The sequence below is a fragment of the Somniosus microcephalus genome, chromosome 8 (assembly GCF_052327205.1).
Source record: "Somniosus microcephalus isolate GS21.2 chromosome 8, FLI_Smic_1.0, whole genome shotgun sequence".
In the NCBI taxonomy this organism is placed as follows: domain Eukaryota; kingdom Metazoa; phylum Chordata; class Chondrichthyes; order Squaliformes; family Somniosidae; genus Somniosus; species Somniosus microcephalus.
This window is the reverse complement of record NC_140994.1, coordinates 194,010,635-194,030,403: the sequence shown is the minus strand read 5'-3', so window position 1 is coordinate 194,030,403 and position 19,769 is coordinate 194,010,635. Positions and strand designations below refer to the sequence as shown.

At 42.4% G+C, this 19,769-nt stretch overlaps 1 protein-coding gene across 3 annotated transcripts in view; it reads left to right on the top strand.

The window, feature by feature from the left end:
* Window positions 1-19,769, top strand: part of kdm3b (lysine (K)-specific demethylase 3B) — a 179,244-nt gene that overhangs the window by 134,163 nt on the left and 25,312 nt on the right. For all 3 annotated transcript variants that reach the window (XM_085995468.1, XM_085995467.1, XM_085995466.1), the window contains exons 15-22: window positions 1,160-1,287; window positions 5,846-6,176; window positions 9,500-9,759; window positions 12,555-12,824; window positions 13,886-14,057; window positions 17,087-17,177; window positions 17,261-17,391; window positions 19,423-19,542. In XM_085995468.1, the coding sequence (XP_085851594.1) occupies window positions 1,160-1,287; window positions 5,846-6,176; window positions 9,500-9,759; window positions 12,555-12,824; window positions 13,886-14,057; window positions 17,087-17,177; window positions 17,261-17,391; window positions 19,423-19,542 (1,503 nt within the window). The remainder of the gene's footprint in view (window positions 1-1,159; window positions 1,288-5,845; window positions 6,177-9,499; window positions 9,760-12,554; window positions 12,825-13,885; window positions 14,058-17,086; window positions 17,178-17,260; window positions 17,392-19,422; window positions 19,543-19,769) is intronic.

Here is a 19,769-nt window from a genome sequence, read left to right as displayed (position 1 = left end):
TTTCTTTCTCCTTGTTGCCCCACCCTGAAATGTAAACAGTTTTGTGGGCCGGGGGGAGATTTATTAAGTTGTTCTGGCACTCGTAACATGCAGCTATTTATATTAAACACTGTAGTGCTATATTATTTGCCCGGTGCCAATCAATCTGCCACATAGAAATGGAAGAGAATTTTGATTTCCTGCTGCTTTGTTACATCCTGACCTAAATCAATAGTTTATGGAGAATCAGTTGATTTGCATATCATTGTAGGTGTATTGCTGCCAAATTTACATAATTATAACTTAAATTGTTATAGCCATTATTGTGAATCAGGAAATCAGTTCTCTGCAATATGGGATAACTACTAGCATCTGCAGTAGGGGGTGCCTAGTTACTGTAACTCTATAGCCTGGATAATTGGATAGAATTCAGGCTTCTCAGACCCGCCAATTCTTCCTCGTTCTTTCAGCTGCCACATACTAATAGGCATTGGCATTACCTCACTGGGGGAGCAATCACCTACGGTTACAGGCCCTTGAAGAACTGGGACAGGTCATTGACCCCATTTAGCTGTGCATAAAGTCACATCATTAGTTCTGTGCTGCTGTTGGCTGCATAACAAGTTTAATCTGTACATTTCATGTGTTTCACTTTTTTAAGATGCATTTTAGAAATAGGTCAGCAATTTTTGAGTTTGTTCACCTTTTGGAAAATATATTTTGTGAATGTATCCCCTTGATGCATTGTTGAGAAATGTTGGCTTACCACAGTGCACCCATCTTCACTTTCTGCTCATTTAGGCATTGCACATCATCTAGCCAGGTTTTATGCAGGGACTCTGCATCTGCGATCTTGTGTGCACTCAACTGTAGCAAAGCAAGCTTATCACCCCGTTGTAATACTAGGCACCTAATACTAAATCTAATCCTGTAGTTCTTTCTGTTTTGGGTGTTAGTGCCATTAAATTGTACTATGTTGTGCAGCCTTGTGTATGACTTCTGGACACTTGAACAGTAGAATTTCTCTACTCTGTGCGATGTGCAGAATGCAATAAACAGAGTAAAGTTAAAAGGAGTAAAGTTAAAGTCTAGGTATGTTGAACAATCAATAGGGCCTTTAAAAGGAAATAGCCTGGCCTGACCTGACCATTTCTGAAAACATTAATCTCTTAATCAACAGCTTTGTATGATATTGGAGACATGGTCCATGCAACGAGGGGAAAGTGGGGTATCAAAGCAAACTGTCCTTGTATTACCAAACAGCTCAAACCTCTGCCCAAACCAGCAGCACCAAATGGAGTGTCACAGGTATGTTATATTGATAATAACAATTGATATTCAGAACCTAGTACTTAAGAGTAGCTACTGTAAAATTTGGTAGCCTGTATTCAAGATCTTGAGTACAAACAAGCTGAACGTCAATATGGTTAGTGTAGTCACGGATTACATAGAAACATAGAAGATAGGAGCAGGAGTAGGCCATTCGGCCCCTCGAGCCTGCTCCGCCATTCAATGCGATCATGGCTGATCATCCAAATTCAGTACCCTGTCCCTGCCTTCTCCCCATATCCCTTGATCCCCTTAGCCTTAAGAAATATATCTAATTCCTTCTTGAATATATTTAATGAATTGGCCTCAAATGTTTTCTGTGGTAGAGAATTCCACAGGTTCACCACTCTCTGGGTGAAGAAATTCCTCCTCATCTCAGTCCTAAATGGCTTACCCCTTATCCTTAGACTGTGACCCCTGGTTCTGGACTCCCCCGTCATCAGGAACATCCTTCCTGCATCTAGTCCTGTTAGAATTTTATAAGTGTCAATCAGATCCCCTCTCATTCTTCTAAACTCTAGCGAATATAAGCCTAATCGACCCAATCTCTGTCCATATGTCATTCCTGCCATCCCAGGTATCAGTCTGGTGAATCTTCGCTGCACTCCCTCCATGGCAAGAACATCCTTCCTCAGATAAGGCGACCAAAACTGCACACAAGGTGTGGTCTCACCAAGGCCCTGTACAACTGCAGCAAGACATCCTTGCTCCTGTACTCTAATCATCTCGCTATGAAGGCCAACATACCATTTGCCTTCTTAACCGCCTGCTGCACCTGCATGCTTACCTTCAGCGACTGGTGCAGAAGGACACCCAGGTCTCGTTGCACTTCCCCTTTTCCCAATCTATTGCCATTCAGATAATCTGCCTTCCTGTTTTTGCCACCAAAATGGATAACCTCGCATTTATCCACATTATACTGCATCTGCCATGCTTCTGCCCAATCGCCCAACCTGTCCAAATCGTACTGGAGTGTCTCTGCATCCTCCTCACAACACACACACCCACCAAGTTTTGTGTCGTCTGCAAACTTGGAGATATTACATCTAGTTCCTTCGTCTAGATCATCATTAATATATATTGTGAATAACTGGGGTCCTAGCACCGATCCCTGTGGTACCCCACTAGTCACTGCCTGCCACTTGGAAAAAGACCTGTTTATTCCAACTCTTTGCTTCCTGTCTGCCAACCAGTTTTCTATCCAAGTCAGTACCTTACCCCCAATCCCATGTGCTTTAACTTTGCACGCTAGTCTCTTATGCGGGACCTTATCGAAAGCCTTCTGAAAATCCAAATACACCACATCCACTGGTTCTCCCTTATCTATTCTACCAGTTACATCCTCAAAAAATTCCAGTAGATTAGTCAAGCATGATTTACCTTTTGTAAATCCATGTTGACTTTGTCTGATCCTGTCACTGTTTTCCAAGTGCTCTGCTATTACATCTTTTATAATGGACTCTAGCATTTTCCCCACTACCGATGTCCGGCTTACCGGTCTATAATTCCCTGTTTTTTTTCTCTACCACCTTTTTTAAATAGTGGGGTTACATTAGCTACCCTCCAATCCATGGGAACTGTTCATCTTCCAACATTCAATGGAATCTGGAACAGCAATGCATCTACTATTTCTAGGGCCACTTCCTTAAGTACCCTAGGATGTAGATTATCAGGCCCTGGGGATTTATTGGCCTTCAATCCTGTCAATTTCCCTAACACCATTTCCCTACAAATACTGATTTCTTTCAGTTCCTCCCTCTCATTAGACCCTATGTTCCCCGGCATCTCTGGGAGGTTATTTGTGTCCTCCTTTGTCAAGACAGAACACAAGTATGTATTTAATTGGTCTGCCATGTCTTTGTTTCCCATTATAAATTCCCCTGATTCTGACTGCAAGGGACCTACGCTTGTAATACAAGGTGGCAAACTTAGAACATGGAAGATGAAAAGACCATTTAGATTTAACTACAAATGTGTATGTATGGGAATGGACTCCTAATGGAGGCATTGGGGGATGATTCTATCAGAAAATTGGAGATAGCTGGATATGTACTTGGAGAAAGATTTGATAGAGGGCTGTGAGAGTATCAAGGGATGTGGTATTTTTTGGACACTGGCAACAGTCAGATAGTCCTCTATATTCCTGCGTTCCTATGAAATTACATTTTTATAATATGAAGATCGCTGCATGATTTGTATTGGTGTGTCTTGTGCGCAAGTTATAAACCAACAGCAGTTCCAATAAAATATTACAAACTGGTATCAGAGGAAACTTGGCTGAGTAATAAAATAATTGTTTTGCTGTTCACAATTGTTTAACTTCTATCCACAGTAGAGTTCTTGGAGGGAGGTTATTAAAGACACTGGCATTGAATTAATTATTAGAATGATCACTAATGTATATACACCGAGAAGTTGTAGTAATGCATGTGATAGATGGGGGAAGAGTGTGAGGTGTTAATTAGGGCATCAAAAAGGAGGTAAAATTGTGTCACTGGTACAAGAGCAAAGAGTGATAGGCAATGATACGTGTAATATTCTGTTAAATATTTCATATTTTAAGATCTAGTAAAGGTTCTATTTGATGCATTTTGGTTACAACAAACAGCAGTAATTATACTCTGAGTGGAAGTAAGCTTGGTGCTGTGGAAGAGCAGAGGGATGTGGGCGTACAGGTTCACTAGATATTAAAGACACAACTTCAGGTTCATATGGCTATTTAAAAAAAAAAAAAAGCTATTGAAGCTCTAGGTATTATCTCAAGATATAGAATATAAAATCCAAGAGGTAGTGATGAGCCTCTATAAAACTTGTATAAGGCCTCTGTGGGGTACTGAGTGCAGTATTGGGCTTCACAATACAATACAATACAAATCGCTTTATTGGCATGATAAGGTACATCTTATGTTGCCAAAGCATCAAAATACATTTATGGTTGAACACATAAACGCGGTTCCATTCATACAGTGTATAAACAGGTATATCCCTGAGTTTATAAATATATTTTCGCCTTGTTTATATATACTCTTGTCTTAGTTTACTGGTTGTCCCTCTGTTCATGGCAAGCTGTAACATAGTGTGCCGCCAGTGTTACACAGCTTCTCTCCTCCCCCAGTAGGAATGGGAGTTTTTGGTTGTCAGTCAGATTTCTGAATTCAGGGCATATTTGTGAGAATTTTTGATAGAAATTCTCTCTGATGCCCTGATATTTTCCACAGGCTGTGAGGAAGTGCATCTCTGTCTCAACTACTCCCTGACTGCAGTGAGAGCATATCCTGTCTTCTCTTGGCAGCCTGGTCTGCCTGTGTCTGCCTTTTTCGATCGCTAGGCTATGTTCGCTAAGTCTGTACCTTGTCAAGGTTCTTCTCAGTTTGTTATCCTTTACCATGGTCAGGTAATCAGCTATGTTGTATTGTCTGTTTAGGGCCAAGTAGCAATTGAGTTTGCTTTGGGTTTTTGTTGTTTCTGCCCAATATGACAGATATTTTTCCTTTTGCTTAGCGACGATTGTGTTGGGTCGAATTCTTTGTGTTACCCTGTCACTGTCCTGGGGCTGGTTATTGTTAGTATTGTTATTAGTTACTTTATTGAGTCCCAGGACTAGTTGACTGAGGGTATTCTTCTTTATGGTCAGCTCTTGGCATTTCAGGGCGTCGTAGTGATAGCATTGGTGGTTGCTCATTTGTAGGTGATTCCAAAATTTGGTGGCTCTTTTTTGGATAGTGATTATTAATGGGTATTGGCCTAGTTCCGCCCTGCATGCGTTGTTTACTGTTTTCCTTTGAGTCCGGAGGATACTTTTACAGAATTCCGCATGTAGGATCTCAATTGGGTGTTTGTCCCATTTTGCAAAATCTTGTTGTGTTAGTGGTCCCCAGACCTCACTGCCATAGAGTGCAATTGGTTCAATTACTGATTTGAAAATTTTGAGCCAAATGCTAATTGGGATTTCTATTTGGATTGATTTTTTGATGGCATAGAAAGCCCTTCTTGCTTTCACACTACAGGGAGGATATTGAGGTTTCTGCCTGGTATGAGGAAATACAAATATGAAGAAAAACTTGAAAAGTTGGTTTTTTTTTCATTCGAACAACGCAGATTACTGGGCGATATAATAGAAGTGTTTAAAATTCTGAAAGGATTGCGACAAAATAGATGGAATCAGACTGCTGTAGTTGAGTCAAGAACGAGGGACCATAGATACAAGATTAAATGTACGAGATTTAGACCAGAGAGCAGAGAAGCTTCTTCAGAGAGCTTTGAGGTTATGGAATTCACTTACAGGGTTAGTTGTTGAGGCAGAAACTATGTCAGTATTAATGATTGGATTGAAAAGGTGGATGAAGGGATATGGGAATGGGGTGCGTAAATGTGTTTAGAACTATTTGCTTGTGTGGAGGGTAAACACCAGCACCGACACATTAGGCTGAATTGCCAGTTTCTTTGTTGTAACTTCTATGCACTTAAACCAATCTTGCCATTTGTAAAGGGATACAATAAACAATTTAGTTATATTTGAAATTCTGAACTCTCTTAGCTTTCAAGCAGTCTGCCAAATCCTGCCAGTGCACTTGCTACGAATGAAGTGTCTGTAAGCAGTGGAGGCTCTGCGATGTTGCCTCCGGCAGATGGCGGTTTCGTGGACGTGAAACCAGAGCCAGCAGACAGCAGCAGCGGCGAGGCTGGTGAAGACAATAACATGAATCTGGGTGAGAGCAGTAGCAATAATGTGACCTTTGTAAGTGACAACGAAGGGGTCTCCACCACATCCACCTTGAAGGACAGCATGCTGAGTTCAGCAGACACTACATCTGCATTGCACTGGCTGGCTGACCTGGCCACACAGAAAGCAAAGGAGGAGAAGAAAGGTAAGGTTCCTTTTATATTTTAATAGTTCAGTCTAATCCCAGAGTGTGTCATTCTATCACTTTATAATTTGACTGTTTGAATTGGTGTAATTAAATGGGGTGCTGTGCTGATCACTTTTTGCGGGGGATGGGGAGAGTTTTGCAAATATATTTTTGAGCATACAGAAATATTCTTTTGATTCTGTGATGACTGCCTGACACTGGCAGTTGTGTAACAGTCATCATGGCAGATAATTCATAACGGGATGTGACTTAATAAACATGTGCATGCAGGGAGAGATGCTTTAAAGGTACAAATCTATCTAATTTGATCCAAATTGGGCAAATTCAGATCACATTTAGGATATTAATGAACTGTAAAATTACACTGCTGTAGTACCCATTCCCTGTCACCAGATGGCAAACACTGAGTACTATAAGTGAGTTGGTAATCACTGGGAGCAAGCGGAAGCCAAGCACATGTCAACCCAAGCACCCCACCCACCCGCCCCTTCAACCACCGTCTGTCCCACCTGTGACAGAGACGGTAGGTCCCGCATTGGACTCATCAGTCACCTGAGAACTCATTTTAATGTGGAGGCAAGTCATCCTCGGTTCTGAGGGACTGCCTAAGAAGAAGAGGAGTAATACTGAGGAAGTTGGAAGAAAACTGGAGAGAGAATTTTTTAAGAGAACTTTAATAGTAAGAGTGAAAGAAGGAAATGACTGGCAAAATACCATTAAGACTTGGGGAAAACTAACATAAAAGGCATTAATACCATACATACTGAACAACGTTGGTGCTTTCCCTGTGATCAACACCAGTGACTTCAAGATCAGAACCCATCAGATTTATAATCTAGATATACTTCATTCCCACATAATGCAGATTTAAGCCTAGATTATAGTTGGGGCAAATCACTGAATGTATAGCCCCTTTAAAGAAAAGAAAGAACCAACATTTGATATTATTATGCTTTTGGCATCCTCAAGACATCCCAAAGCGCTTCATGGCCAATTAATTATTTTGAACTCTAGCCACTTGCAGCAAATGCAGCAGCCAATTTGCACAAAGCAAAGCCCTACAATAGCAATGACAAAATGACCAGTTAAGCTGTTTTTGGTGGTGCTGATTGAGTTATAAATGTTGACCAGGACACCAGGAGAACTCCCCTGCTTTTCAAATAGTGCAGTGAGGTCTTTTATGTCTACCTGAAAAGGCAGTTGGGACTTCAGTTTAACATCTTCTCTGAGATTCTACCTCCCAACAGCACAGCATGCCCTCAGTATATCATAGCATCAAGGATGTTCTCCAGATATAGAGTTACATAGTCTACAGCACAGAAACAGGCCATTCGGCCCAACTGGTCTATGCCGGTGTTTATGCTCCCGTGAGCCTCTTCATCTAACCCTATCAGTATATCCTTTTATTCCTTTCTTCATGTGCTATCTAGCTTCCCCTTAAATGCATCTATGCTATTCACCTCAACATATGTTCTTATCTTCCTGCGACTGAGATGTCAGTTGCTTTTTGCTTCATCAGACTGTTATTTCCTGCTGTAAAACCACTTCAGTTTTCGTTTGTTGTTTTGTCAAGTTGTTAGTTGAAAATATTTTTGAGGATAGTGTCCATTGACTTGATAACCAGATCACCTAAAACAAGTGATGCTGCAAGTGGTCATTCATTCATCATTACCAGTGGTCACTCAAAATGCCTCATACTTTGTTTGGGATTGTCATCCAGTATGCATTGAAACTAGCATCAGAGAGGGGAGATGATCCACTAAGGCAAGTTCTACTGCAGAAGTAAGCTCTAAGAATCTGTACTATTGATAGTGGGTAACTAGGGTGTCACCACAAGTTGAAATCTTGTACCCAAGGGGATGAGCCCATGTCCTGCATTACGCTCACCTGGGAACATAGGAATAGGAGTAGGCCATTCAGCCCTCGAGCCTGTTCCACCATTCGATCAAATCATGACTGATCTGTACCTCGACTCCATTTACCCACCTTTGCTCCATATCGCTTGATCCCCTGACCTAACAAAACGCTTAATTATCTACGTCTTGAAAATATCAATTGACCCAGCATCCGCCTTTGGGGGAGAGTTTTTTAGATTTCCACTACTCTTTGTGTGGAAAAGTGCCTCCTGATTTTACTCCAGAATGACCTAGCTAATCTTAAGATTTTGCCCCTGTGTTCTGGATTCCCCCACCAGAGGAAATAGTTTCTCTGTATCTACCGTACCAAATCCTTTTGTCATTTTAAAAACTTCGATTAGATAACCCATCAACCACCTTCTATACACAAGAGTACAAGCCAAGTTTATGGGGTCAACTTCCTCTGTTTTTGTATAGATGGCTTACTCCAGTGAGGTGGCACCAGTTGGTACCATGTAGATCATGCCTAAACTTGTGCTTCCCTTCAGCTTACAAACTTGATACAGTTACGGCATAATTAAGTGTAGACTACCTTAGTGATGTGCCGCAGCAACTGGGTGAAGCTGACACAGAATTCGCCTTCTGTTGCTGCAGAATTGGCTTGGGTTTGCTGCCAAATTTGGACTTTAAAATGCTGTAGAACAGGGCTCCTGCTGTAAAGAACTATTTGTTATAATTATGTTCTGCCTCCTCTGGGAGAAAGAACTGATGCATCCTCCCAGAGGAGACAACTTAATATAATATGCATGATTTTATCAATGTCAACATTTTCAAGGGACCATGGCTTCAGTGATTTCCCATGGGAAACTGCATCCACAAATGAGCTCCCAGTGTTTGCACTGCCAAATCTGGCTCCCTATTCCAGTAGCAGACTTGTAGACCTTAAAAAAAAAAAAAAAAAACTGGGTGTTCGAATCTGCTGCCAGGATGCTGGAGCTCAATTTAACAGTATAAACACAGTTCATGGATACCAGTCTACTGGAAGCAGCTTTACCTTTTTAGAAATGAGTTATTGGTGCAGTGCTGGCCTTTAGATGTCAGTTGGCCTCCCAACTCATTAGAGATTTAATTGAGTGACTGTTGGGGATGGTTGGTCACAGTATACAGTGCCTTGTAACCGCTTGATGCAGCAGTGATTAAAATCTTCCTTTCAGACCTAATGTATCCTTGGATCAGATTTGTGATGGTTCGTACCTAATGAGCACAAGCGGATAACCAGATTTTCACACACCTAGTAATGTCTGTGATTCAGGGCACCTGCAAATGCTCTTTATGGAAGCTTTCATTTGTAGTAATTCCAATGTTAGCCAGCACTAATAATAGAAAAAGAACATGGTTGTTGCCTTCTCTAATCCACGTCGATTTATATTATAGTTCAACATTTCATTTTTCCTTACTTCCCAGAAAGCAGTAGTTCTTTGCGATCTGTGTTGAGCCAAAGCCAAGACTCCAGGCCTCCCTTAGCACTGGACTCATTCAATGCTTTGTCCAAGCCTCCCTCCATTTTAGAGCCGTTCAGCAGCCTTTTATCTGGAGGCCCCTCAACCACCAAGACAGAAGGTTCAAGCCTTAGGGATCTGCTAAATTCTGCCCCAGGGAAATTACAGCGGGGAGCTGCTGAGACTAGCCTTCCATTTCCATCGGTCTTCACATCTGTATCAACGGTAAGTATGAATAACAGAAATGTAATGTTTGAAATTCTGGATATTAAACAAAATATATAGTTTTTCACCTTGATATTGTGCTGGTATCAAAACCTAAGGGAGCTTTTTCATTCATGGGATGTGGGTGTTGCTGGCAAGGCCAGCATTTATTGCCCATCCCTAATTACTCTCGAGAAGGTGGTGGTGAGCTACCTTCTTGAACCGCTGCAGTCCGTGTGGTGATGGTACTCCCACAGTGCTGTTAGAGAGGGAGTTCCAGGATTTTGACCCATCGACGATGAAGGAACAGCGATATACTTCCAAGTCAGGATGGTGTGTGACTTGGAGGGGAGCTTGGAGGTGGTGGTTTTCCCATGCGCCTGCTGCTCTTTTCCTTCTAGGTGGAAGAGGTCGCGGGTTTGGGAGGTGCTGCCGAAGAGGCCTTGGCAAGTTGCTGCAGTGCATCTTGTAGATGGTACACACTGCAGCCACGGTACGCCAGTGGTGGAGGGAGTGAATGTTTAAGGTGGTGGATGGGGTGCCAATCAAGCGGGCTGCTTTGTCCTGGATGGTGTTGAGCTTCTTGTGTTGTTGCAGCTGCACTCATCCAGGCAAGTGGAGAGCATTCCATCACACTCCTTACTTGTGCCTTGTAGATGGTGGAAAGGATTTGGGGAGTCAGGAGGTGAGACACTCGCCGCAGAATACCTGGCCTCTGACCTGCTCTTGCTGCCACAGTATTTACGTGGCTGGTCCAGTTAAGTTTCTGGTCAATGGTGACCCCCCCCCAGGATGTTGATGGTGGGAGATTCGGCAATGGTAATGCCGTTGAATGTCAAAGGGCGGTGGTTAGACTCTTGCTTGTTGGAGGTAGTCATTGCCTGGCACTTATGTGGCGCGAATTTTACCTACCACTTATCAGCCTAAGCCTGAACGTCATCGAGGTCTTGTTGCATGCGGGCATGGACTGCTTCATTATCTGAGGAGTTGTGAATGGCACTGAACACTGCAGTCATCAGCGAACATCCCCATTTCTGACCTTATGTTGGAGGGAAGGTCATTGATGAAACAGCTGAAGATGGTTGGGCCTAGGACACTGCCCTGAGGAACTCCTGCAGCGATGTCCTGGAGTTGTGATGATTGAACTTCATCCACCACAACCATCTTCCTCTGTGCTTGGTATGACTCCAGCCAATGGAGAGTTCCCCCCCCGGATTCCCATTGACTTCAGTTTTACTAGGGCTCCTAGATGCCACACTCTGAAATGCTGCCTTAATGTCAAGGGCAGTCACACTCTCCTCACCTCTGGAATTCAGCTCCTTTGTCCATGTTTGGACCAAGGCTGTAATGAGGTCGGGAGCCAAGTGGTCTTGGCGGAACCCAAACTGGGCATCAGTGAGCAGGTTATTGGTGAGTAAATGCCGCTTGATAGTACTGTCGATGACACCTTCCATCACTTTGCTGATGATTGAGAGTAGACTGATGGGGCGGTGATTGGCCGGATTGGATTTGTCCTGCTTTTTGTGGACAGGACATACCTGGGCAGTTTTCCAAATTGTTGGATAGATGCCAGTGTTGTAGCTGTACTGGAATAGCTTGGCTAGAGGCACGGCTAGTTCTGGAGCACAAGTCTTCAGCACGATAGCCGGGATGTTGTTGGGGCCCATAGCCTTTGCAGTATCCAGTGTGCTCAGCCGTTTCTTGATGTCACGTGAAGTGAATCAAATTGGCTGAAGACTGGCTTCTGTGGTGGTGGGGACCTCCGGAGGAGGCCGATATCGATCATCCACTCAGCACTTCATGCTGAAGATGGTTGCAAACGCTTCAGCCTTGTCTTTTGCACTCATGTGCTGGGCTCCACCATCATTGAGGATGTGGATATTCATGGAGCTCACTCTGGCTTCTAACTGGCCTATTTAGAATTTCCTCTTGGAGTGGGAAAACATGAACATTAAGGGTCTTGACAAAGGGTTTTGACCTGAAACGTTGAATCTATTTCTCTCTCCACGGATGTTGCCTGGCCTGCTGAGTTTTTCCAGCACTTTCTGTTGTTATTTCGGATTTCCAGCATCTGCAGTAGTTTGCTATCGTACATGAACATTAAGTAACTTGATAAAAAATTACCAGAGTCCTAATTCAACAACAGATATTGAAGTAAAAAGAATATTGATGTATAAGTAGATAGCACAAGTCTATGGTGAGGCCACACATGGAGTATTGTGTCCAATTTGGGTTACCATACTTATAAAAGGATACAGGGATTAGTAAAGGTTCAGAGAAAGGAATACTACTGAGTATTAACTCAATTTGAGAGACTGGCAAATCTGTTTCATTTGGACGCAAATACTAATAGACAACATGATCTAACCATTTTATATAGGGAAAAGAATCACTGGTGTGAACGGTGGAGAAATTTGTTCTGCTGAACAGTGAACATACAATTACAAGCTAGTAAAATAAGATTAATTGCTGCACAGGTAGCTTATAGGATAGACTGCCATCTAATTCAGTAAATGCAAAATCAGTAGAAGCATTTCCGGAAAGAATGAGCAGATTTCTTATTCAATAGGGATGAGGGGGGATATGGGCTTGGTGTCAAAAGTGAAGGAAAATAAAAATGTTCTAGATGCTTGGGGGTCTTTACAGCCTTTTTCATTCTTCTGTTATATAGGCTATGAGTTACTGGTCCAAAATATTAGATTCTGGCTCCCTCTTTGGATGGGAACAGCTGTATCATTTGAAGTGACTCCTTGTTAACAGGTACTGCCGTTAATTGTTTACCCTAGTTTTTTTTGTTGCATTTTTTTTAAATACAGACTGATAAGGGGAAGGGAGGCCTACCAAACTTCCTGGATCACATAATTGCATCGGTAGTGGAGAACAAAATGTCTACAGACACGTCAAAGCGAAGTGGGAATCCTACAGAGGCCCTGAAGGAGACCAAGAAGCAAGGCGTAATGGAAATGAGTGTTCTCGATCCAAACACTCAACACTGCTGGCTCTGTGATGGTCGTCTGCTCTGCCTGCAAGACCCCAGCAACAAAAATAACTGGAAGATCTTCAGGGAGTGCTGGAAACAGGGACAGGTACACTTGTAGACACTGAGAATGATCCCCCATAATAGATGCACGCTTGCAAGTCTTTGAATAAGTTTCTGGCTGGCTAGTTAATGATGGAAGTGGGAAGACTGTCGTCACTTTAGGTGTGGTGGGGGTAGAAAAGCATCCACTGCCACACTAATTGTTCATCAATGTGCCATAAAAGGAATTATTTAAAAATATCCAGTGGATTCCTCCATTCATCCTCATTCTGCACGCACAATGGCCCATCCCTCCAAATAGGAAGAAGCCATCTAAAACTTTGAGGCCTTATTAGTCCCTTGGCCCTCCTTGTATATTATGCTTTGTTCTAGAAGCATGGCTCAGTTTTCTTCCATAATCTTAACACTTAATCAATTTTCTCATTTATTTATGTTACTAAATGGAATCCAGTAATTGCAAAGTTCTCCAGTTTAAGCATTTCATATTTCTAAGTTTAGGCCAATCTGTAAAGCAGCTATGTGGATTAATTCACATGGTTTCATTGAGAATTATTGTCTTAATCTGATAGATCAGTATGACAACTGCTATTTCAACCTGGCCGTAGCTTTCTAGGTTTTATCCCATTGTCTGATTTTGCACTAATATGATATTTTATTTTTATGTAGAGATAAATGCATGAGGAAGAAAGTTGGATTTTTTTCATTTTGTAATCTCTGTATTCAAAGCGTAGAGTTCCCTTTCTGTATGCAAAACGTTACCTGGGCTTTTCCCTTTAAGAACTCCTTGCACGCCTGATTACTTCACCCTAGTCAGCTGTGAATGTAAACTCCCAAAGTTGCGCAGGTTAAAAGTGTTCTGTATTGCATCACACCAGCAGGTAAAAATTTTTGGAACCTCTTGATCTTCCATCAAGTGACTGCTTAATCATGGAGAAAGCTCCATTTACTGGCTTGATATTTTTGTTAGTGCTGACCATGTTGATGAGTAATTATTTAATTCAGGTAAATGACATACTCCTTGGTTCTGAGAAAGATGTAACTCAATTGAAGAGGGCCTTGAATCCTAGGCAAACCTTTCTCTCATGGCTAATGTATTTTTCTTCTCAGCCGGTGTTGGTGTCAGGTGTCCATAAGAAGCTGAATGCAGCCCTCTGGAAACCTGAAGCTTTCAGCCAGGAGTTTGGGGACCAAGAGGTTGATCTGGTCAACTGTAGGAATTGTGCCATCATCTCTGATGTGAAAGTCCGGGACTTCTGGGATGGTTTTGAGGTCATTGCAAGTAAGTACAGGGATTATTTTTCCAAATCATGTTAAATATTGTAATTTCAAGCCCCTGCTTGAAAACCAAAAGGGGAACAGTTTTGTACAGTCTTCCCATAACTGACAATCAAGGCCACCAGTTTTCTGTTTTCATGGAAAATGAATATGATCAATAAATGTAATCTCCAAAATGCCAGCAAAAATCCCAGAATTTATAATGAACTAATTTGATTTATGCAGTCATAGTAAACCAGTAACTCTGCTGATAACCGTACTGACATTTAGAGTTAGTTAAAAATCATTCATAGGCGCAGGATGAATGTTTGAAATTTTGATTTTTAACATCAACTTCTGGAAAACTATTTCAGGATTTTTTTTTAAAAACACAAGTCAGAGCCTACTGTTCACTGTAAATTGAGGAGTGATGATTCAACCAGCTGTCCAATGGTAAAATAGTATGAGGTTATAGCCTGAGGAGTTAACTCAAATGACTGCCATCATTCAGAACTTGGTAAGATGCTGCTCCTAACTGATGGAAACTGTTTTCCTCCTCCACCTTGAGTGTAGCAGATGTTTAGCGTTAATAGTGTTGCTTGTTAGACACACCTAGTGAGGTGGTAGGACAGCTTCCATGCATGAGTGACCCAGAGCATGAAGACCATGAACCTGAAGAGCCTTGCCCCAGACATGGTACAATAAATTAATATCTCAGAGACCCTCTACCTCACCCATTGTTCTCCAGAGACTTCTGAACCGCTTGCAGGAAGACACAGTGATGAATAATGCAACTTTAATAATAGGGACTATGGAAAAAATTTAAACCCAGTCCATTGATCATGGTCTACACCCTTCAGCTTGGCCTTCATTAAAAGAAAAAATCCTGTTCGAGATATCTGACCAGTATGTTACCAAGTAGTTTGTAAAACATATACATTTCATGATTATATGGCCTAGAAATTCACTAGCCTTAGCGCAGCTTTTGAGGCGCTAGAGGGACTAGCGCCAGAGTTATGGCCAGTTGAAAAATTCCCTGGGGCCCTAAAGCGGCGTTGCACCGGTAGCGCTGCGCCGGCACCGATGACGTCATCGGTGTGCGCAGCGTCCCGGTTGCCATGCCGACGGGCCCCAGCGCCGAATATTCAGTTGTGGCCGCCTCACCCATGGCAGCCGCAACTAAGACTCTGGCAACAGAGTCCAACATGTGTTTGCGCCGGCGCATTAAAGGCCCCGCGGCGGCCGGCCGCTTTCCCGCCAGCCGCCTGCCCGCAGCTCCCTCCCCGGACTTCTCCACACCCCCCCCCCCCCCCCCCGGAACAGATGCAAGCCCGGCACTTGTCCGAGGTGCCGGGCTCATTTTTAAACAGATTTGCGCGGGCCGCGGCCGGGTGCAGGCAGCTCCTCCTTAACGGAAGGAGGAGGCCTGCACTTCCCCAGCCTGCCGTACCGCATCGGGTGCCGCAGCGCCGGAATTGCGGCGCTAAACGGCAGTTAGCGCCCTTTTCCAGGCGCTAAGACCCTTCAGTAGCGCCGGCAGCCGTTTGGGCGCGGCGCTACTGAATTTTTGGCGCGCGCAGGGGGACTTAGCGCCGGCACTAACTTCCGGCGCTAAAGCCCTGGCTAAGCCAAAACCCAATTTCTAGGCCTATATGTTTTAAATGTAAATACTCATTATAAGAGCCTCACTGTCATTTGAAAACGCTAAATCAGTTGTTCGTTGATGTTTTCCCTTTACAATGCCATTTTCAGCAGGATAAGGTACTAAATTCAATCTGTGGCCATAGTTAGTGTACCCAGGGATATATTTTGCACTCTTAACAATGCTGCTTCTAACACTAGATGATGAAAGGGACTTGGGGGCTACTCTAATTATATAAATGTTCTGCACAATAACTTACTCAACTGCCACTATAGCCGGTAGATCCTTGTCAGCGTGATATATGTACGCATGAATCTGTCCAGCTTTAAATTAGAAATATACATTAATGGCCCAGAAATTCGGGTCGGAGGCTTCCCGCGGGTGCAAGCCTCCGACCTGCACTTATCTTGCGCGCCGGCTGTTGAGCTGTGAGCCCCCGTGGAATTCCGATCCTGGGCCTGCTCCAACTGCCGGCGCGCAGTGCTTGCGTATCCCGGGGCGCAGTTAGTTCGATGCGTCCCCTGGGATCACGTGGGCCATGGAGAGCCAATGGTAGCAGGGAATGCTTCATTCATAAGTTTCATAGGAAGAGCTGTCAAACCTATAAATACTATAAGCTCCAAAACATCACTAAATCTTCAAATAATTTTTTTTTTTTAAATAAACTATAAATTACATGAAATAACTATTTTGAAAAAAATAATTTTATTTTCTAACGGGGCTAAAAATAAACTTGCCTTTCTTTAAAGTATTTAAAAATAATAAACCTGTGGAAAAAATGTTTTAATTTTAATTAATTCACCACTTGTAAAAAGCAGGTCTTGCGACTGCTTTTTACATGTCTAACTTCTGGAGACTTACCTTCCCGGGAAAACCTGCAAAAAGAAAAAAAAAACGTAAGTTTGTTGCGCACGCGCTGCCTCTCCTGCGCACGCGTTCCACCTCTTAACCCCTTCTTTCAGGGGAACGGAAGTGCCGGTTTCCCGCGTATGCGCAGTGCATGCACGAAACCGGCACTCCCATTGGGCTTACGGGTGAGTACCCCGTGCGTACTCACCCGTGGAGACCCGAATTTCTGGGCCAATATAAAAGTTACCTACCCTCTCAGTACCTGTTTTGCCAAGGAAATACAATAGAGTAATGCCTTGTGCTTTTCAGTTTCATTGGTCTGTCTAGTCTTAGAATGTGCTATTATTGTAAAAGTATGATGTCAATTCCATGATGAGTTAGTGTCCCAGTAGTTCCCCCCTCCCACTATGAATAATGGCATAACTTGCATGTTGAAATTGAGCTGTACTCATAAAACAGTCTGTAGGTATGATCATTCATGAGGATAAACAGATAAAACTAGAGAGCCACAACCACTTATTCAAAATTCCTGGGGTCTAATTTGAATTACGTTTTTGTGACAGATCGTTTGAAGTCTGATGATGGGCAGCCGATGGTTTTGAAGCTCAAAGACTGGCCTCCGGGTGAAGACTTTAGGGACATGATGCCAACCAGGTAATAAAATTTGCATTTCATGCCGACATCTTCGGGCTCTGTATATTACACACGCAGGAATTGTTGTCTGTCTTGTTTTGCAGGTTTGATGATTTGATGAACAACCTCCCTCTACCTGAATACACAAAGAGAGATGGGAGGTTAAACCTGGCTTCAAGACTCCCGAATTATTTTGTGCGGCCTGACCTAGGACCAAAGATGTACAATGCCTATGGTGAGTATTGCAAGTTGTATTTAAATGTTCTGTCTGTTTAGCACAGGAATGTCAACATTTTAATTCCCGTCCTTCCACAAACTTGGTTTAAAATCCTATGTATGTTTCAGTGTAGATGATTACAGATTTGGATCCAAGCCTGGAATTTCAGTGTATTCCTACCATATAAAATCCCCGAACCTAGCCTAATCTTTCTATTGCATAAATATTGAATCCAGGCAAACCATACCTACACAGTATATTATCCAGTGCATTCCAATAAAGTGTAATATTCAACTCATGGACATTGTCTTGTGAATATAGTTACCAGAGTTTAGTATTTTGTGGATGTTTTAATTTCCAAACCTTCGAAGAGAAGTTTTTGATATTCCCAGCAGTCATGACGGGCAGTGATTCACTCAGACATAAATGATGGACATAAAGTACTAGCTAGTAATGACGAAACAGGTATGCTAATAGTAACATCTGACATGCCAGAACTTGTACTTCCATTGTCTCTGGCATAGGTCCAAATTGGTGCCTCTCCTGCGAGGCTTATTGGAGGATTATATGTGTAACTGGAAACCCAACGTGGGATGATGTAGATAAAGACATGATATCCAAAGCCGTATACACTGCTTTTAAAGTTTTACAGGGAATCTGATGAACTTAGTTCTTCACTTATGTACATCTTCAACATTCTTGTCATTGAAATGAAGCTACTTAATTGACACCTATACTTTGCTTGATGAACATCATATCCTTTCTGTCTGGTTATGGTGCAGAACTGCAAAAAAACAAAATTATTAAAAAAAAAGCTTTTTAGGTAATGCTGTCCTGAATTTACTAAGTAGAGACCTCTACCTGAATCCACTGCTTAAAAGCTGATGGGAGCTGTTTGAGTTTACCATAAATACAGATCTGTTTTGTGGGCCTGCTGTGCTTTATCTTCAGTGACCATCTTGTCTCTTCTGATGTTTTAACCGGGGTACTTTGATTGTCAGTTCGAAATAATTCTTGGTTACCAGATTTAATAGGTACCAGTGAAGATACTATAAACACAAAATAGTTACTGGTTTCCAGAAGCTACATTGTGGTACAAGACGGAACATTGCAAATCATACGGGATAAAAGGCAAGTTTCTAATCTTAATCCGTGGTGAAACTAGATGCTTTTCCACAGAGAATCATCTAAGGAAGTCACCCTGATTGCTTTTAAACGCCTTCCAGCATCTTTTGGGGTGGGGGCAGAGCACCTGGAAGTCGATAAGAGATTTTTCTATTTGCTCAACACCTTTGTTCAGTTTTCCTTCTCTAATTTCTAGTTGGTTACATAAAGTAATTTTAACATAGAAACATAGAAAAACAGGAGCAGGAGTAGGCCATTCAGCCCTTCAAGCCTGCTCCGCCATTCAATATGATCATGGCTGATCCTCTATCTCAATACCATATTCCCACTCTCTCCCCATACCCCTTGATACCTTTTGTGTCTAGAAATCTATCTCCTTAAGTATATTCAGTGACTTGGCCTCCACAGCCTTCTGTGGTAGAGAATTCCACAGGTTCACCATCCTCTGAGTGAAGAAATTTCTCCTCATCTCAGTCCTAGTTTGTAAAAATATTCACCAATCTGCCACGCTCTTTTGATTTTGATGATGCTGAAAGAAGTGAACCAACCCAAACCCTGGAGTTAACACCCGATGACATCAAAGAAGATGGAGTTGTGCCACTGCGCTGTGTCAAATTTCAGAATATTAATTTGACTCAGTCCTCAATGTCCTACCCCGTATCCTGAGACTGTGACTTCTCGTTCTAGACCCCCCAGCCAGGGGAAACATCCTCCCTGCACCCAGTCTGTCTAGCCTTTTCAGAATTTTATACGTTTCAATGAGATCCCCTCTCATTCTTCTAAACTCTAGTGAATACAACCATTTTGTTACTCCTTTCAAAGAATATTTACTGCTTATCTGGTTTTTAGACTAGTGGACCTTGTTAATTGAATGTGGCACTAGAATTGGAATTCAAAATAAATGAAGTGTGCTCTCTTCTTTAGGGTTAATAACAACAGAAGATCGAAAAGTAGGAACCACAAACCTCCATCTGGATGTGTCTGATGCAGTTAATGTGATGGTTTATGTTGGTATACCAATAGGGGAGAACAACCATGAAGAGGGTAAGTACAGTACTATGTGCAGTTTAGTTTTCAGTGGTAGGTAACTTATTCTGGTAATGTGATTTCACTGCATGCATGACTGCTTTACACATGCAAAATAATGACTTACATTATGCAGCATTTCCTGAAGAGACAGAGCCTTGAGTAATGGGGCCCTTAGAATTAACAGTACATCTTGGCTTCAGTGGTGAATTTGAATTCCTCTTTGTGTGGAAGACAAAAAATAG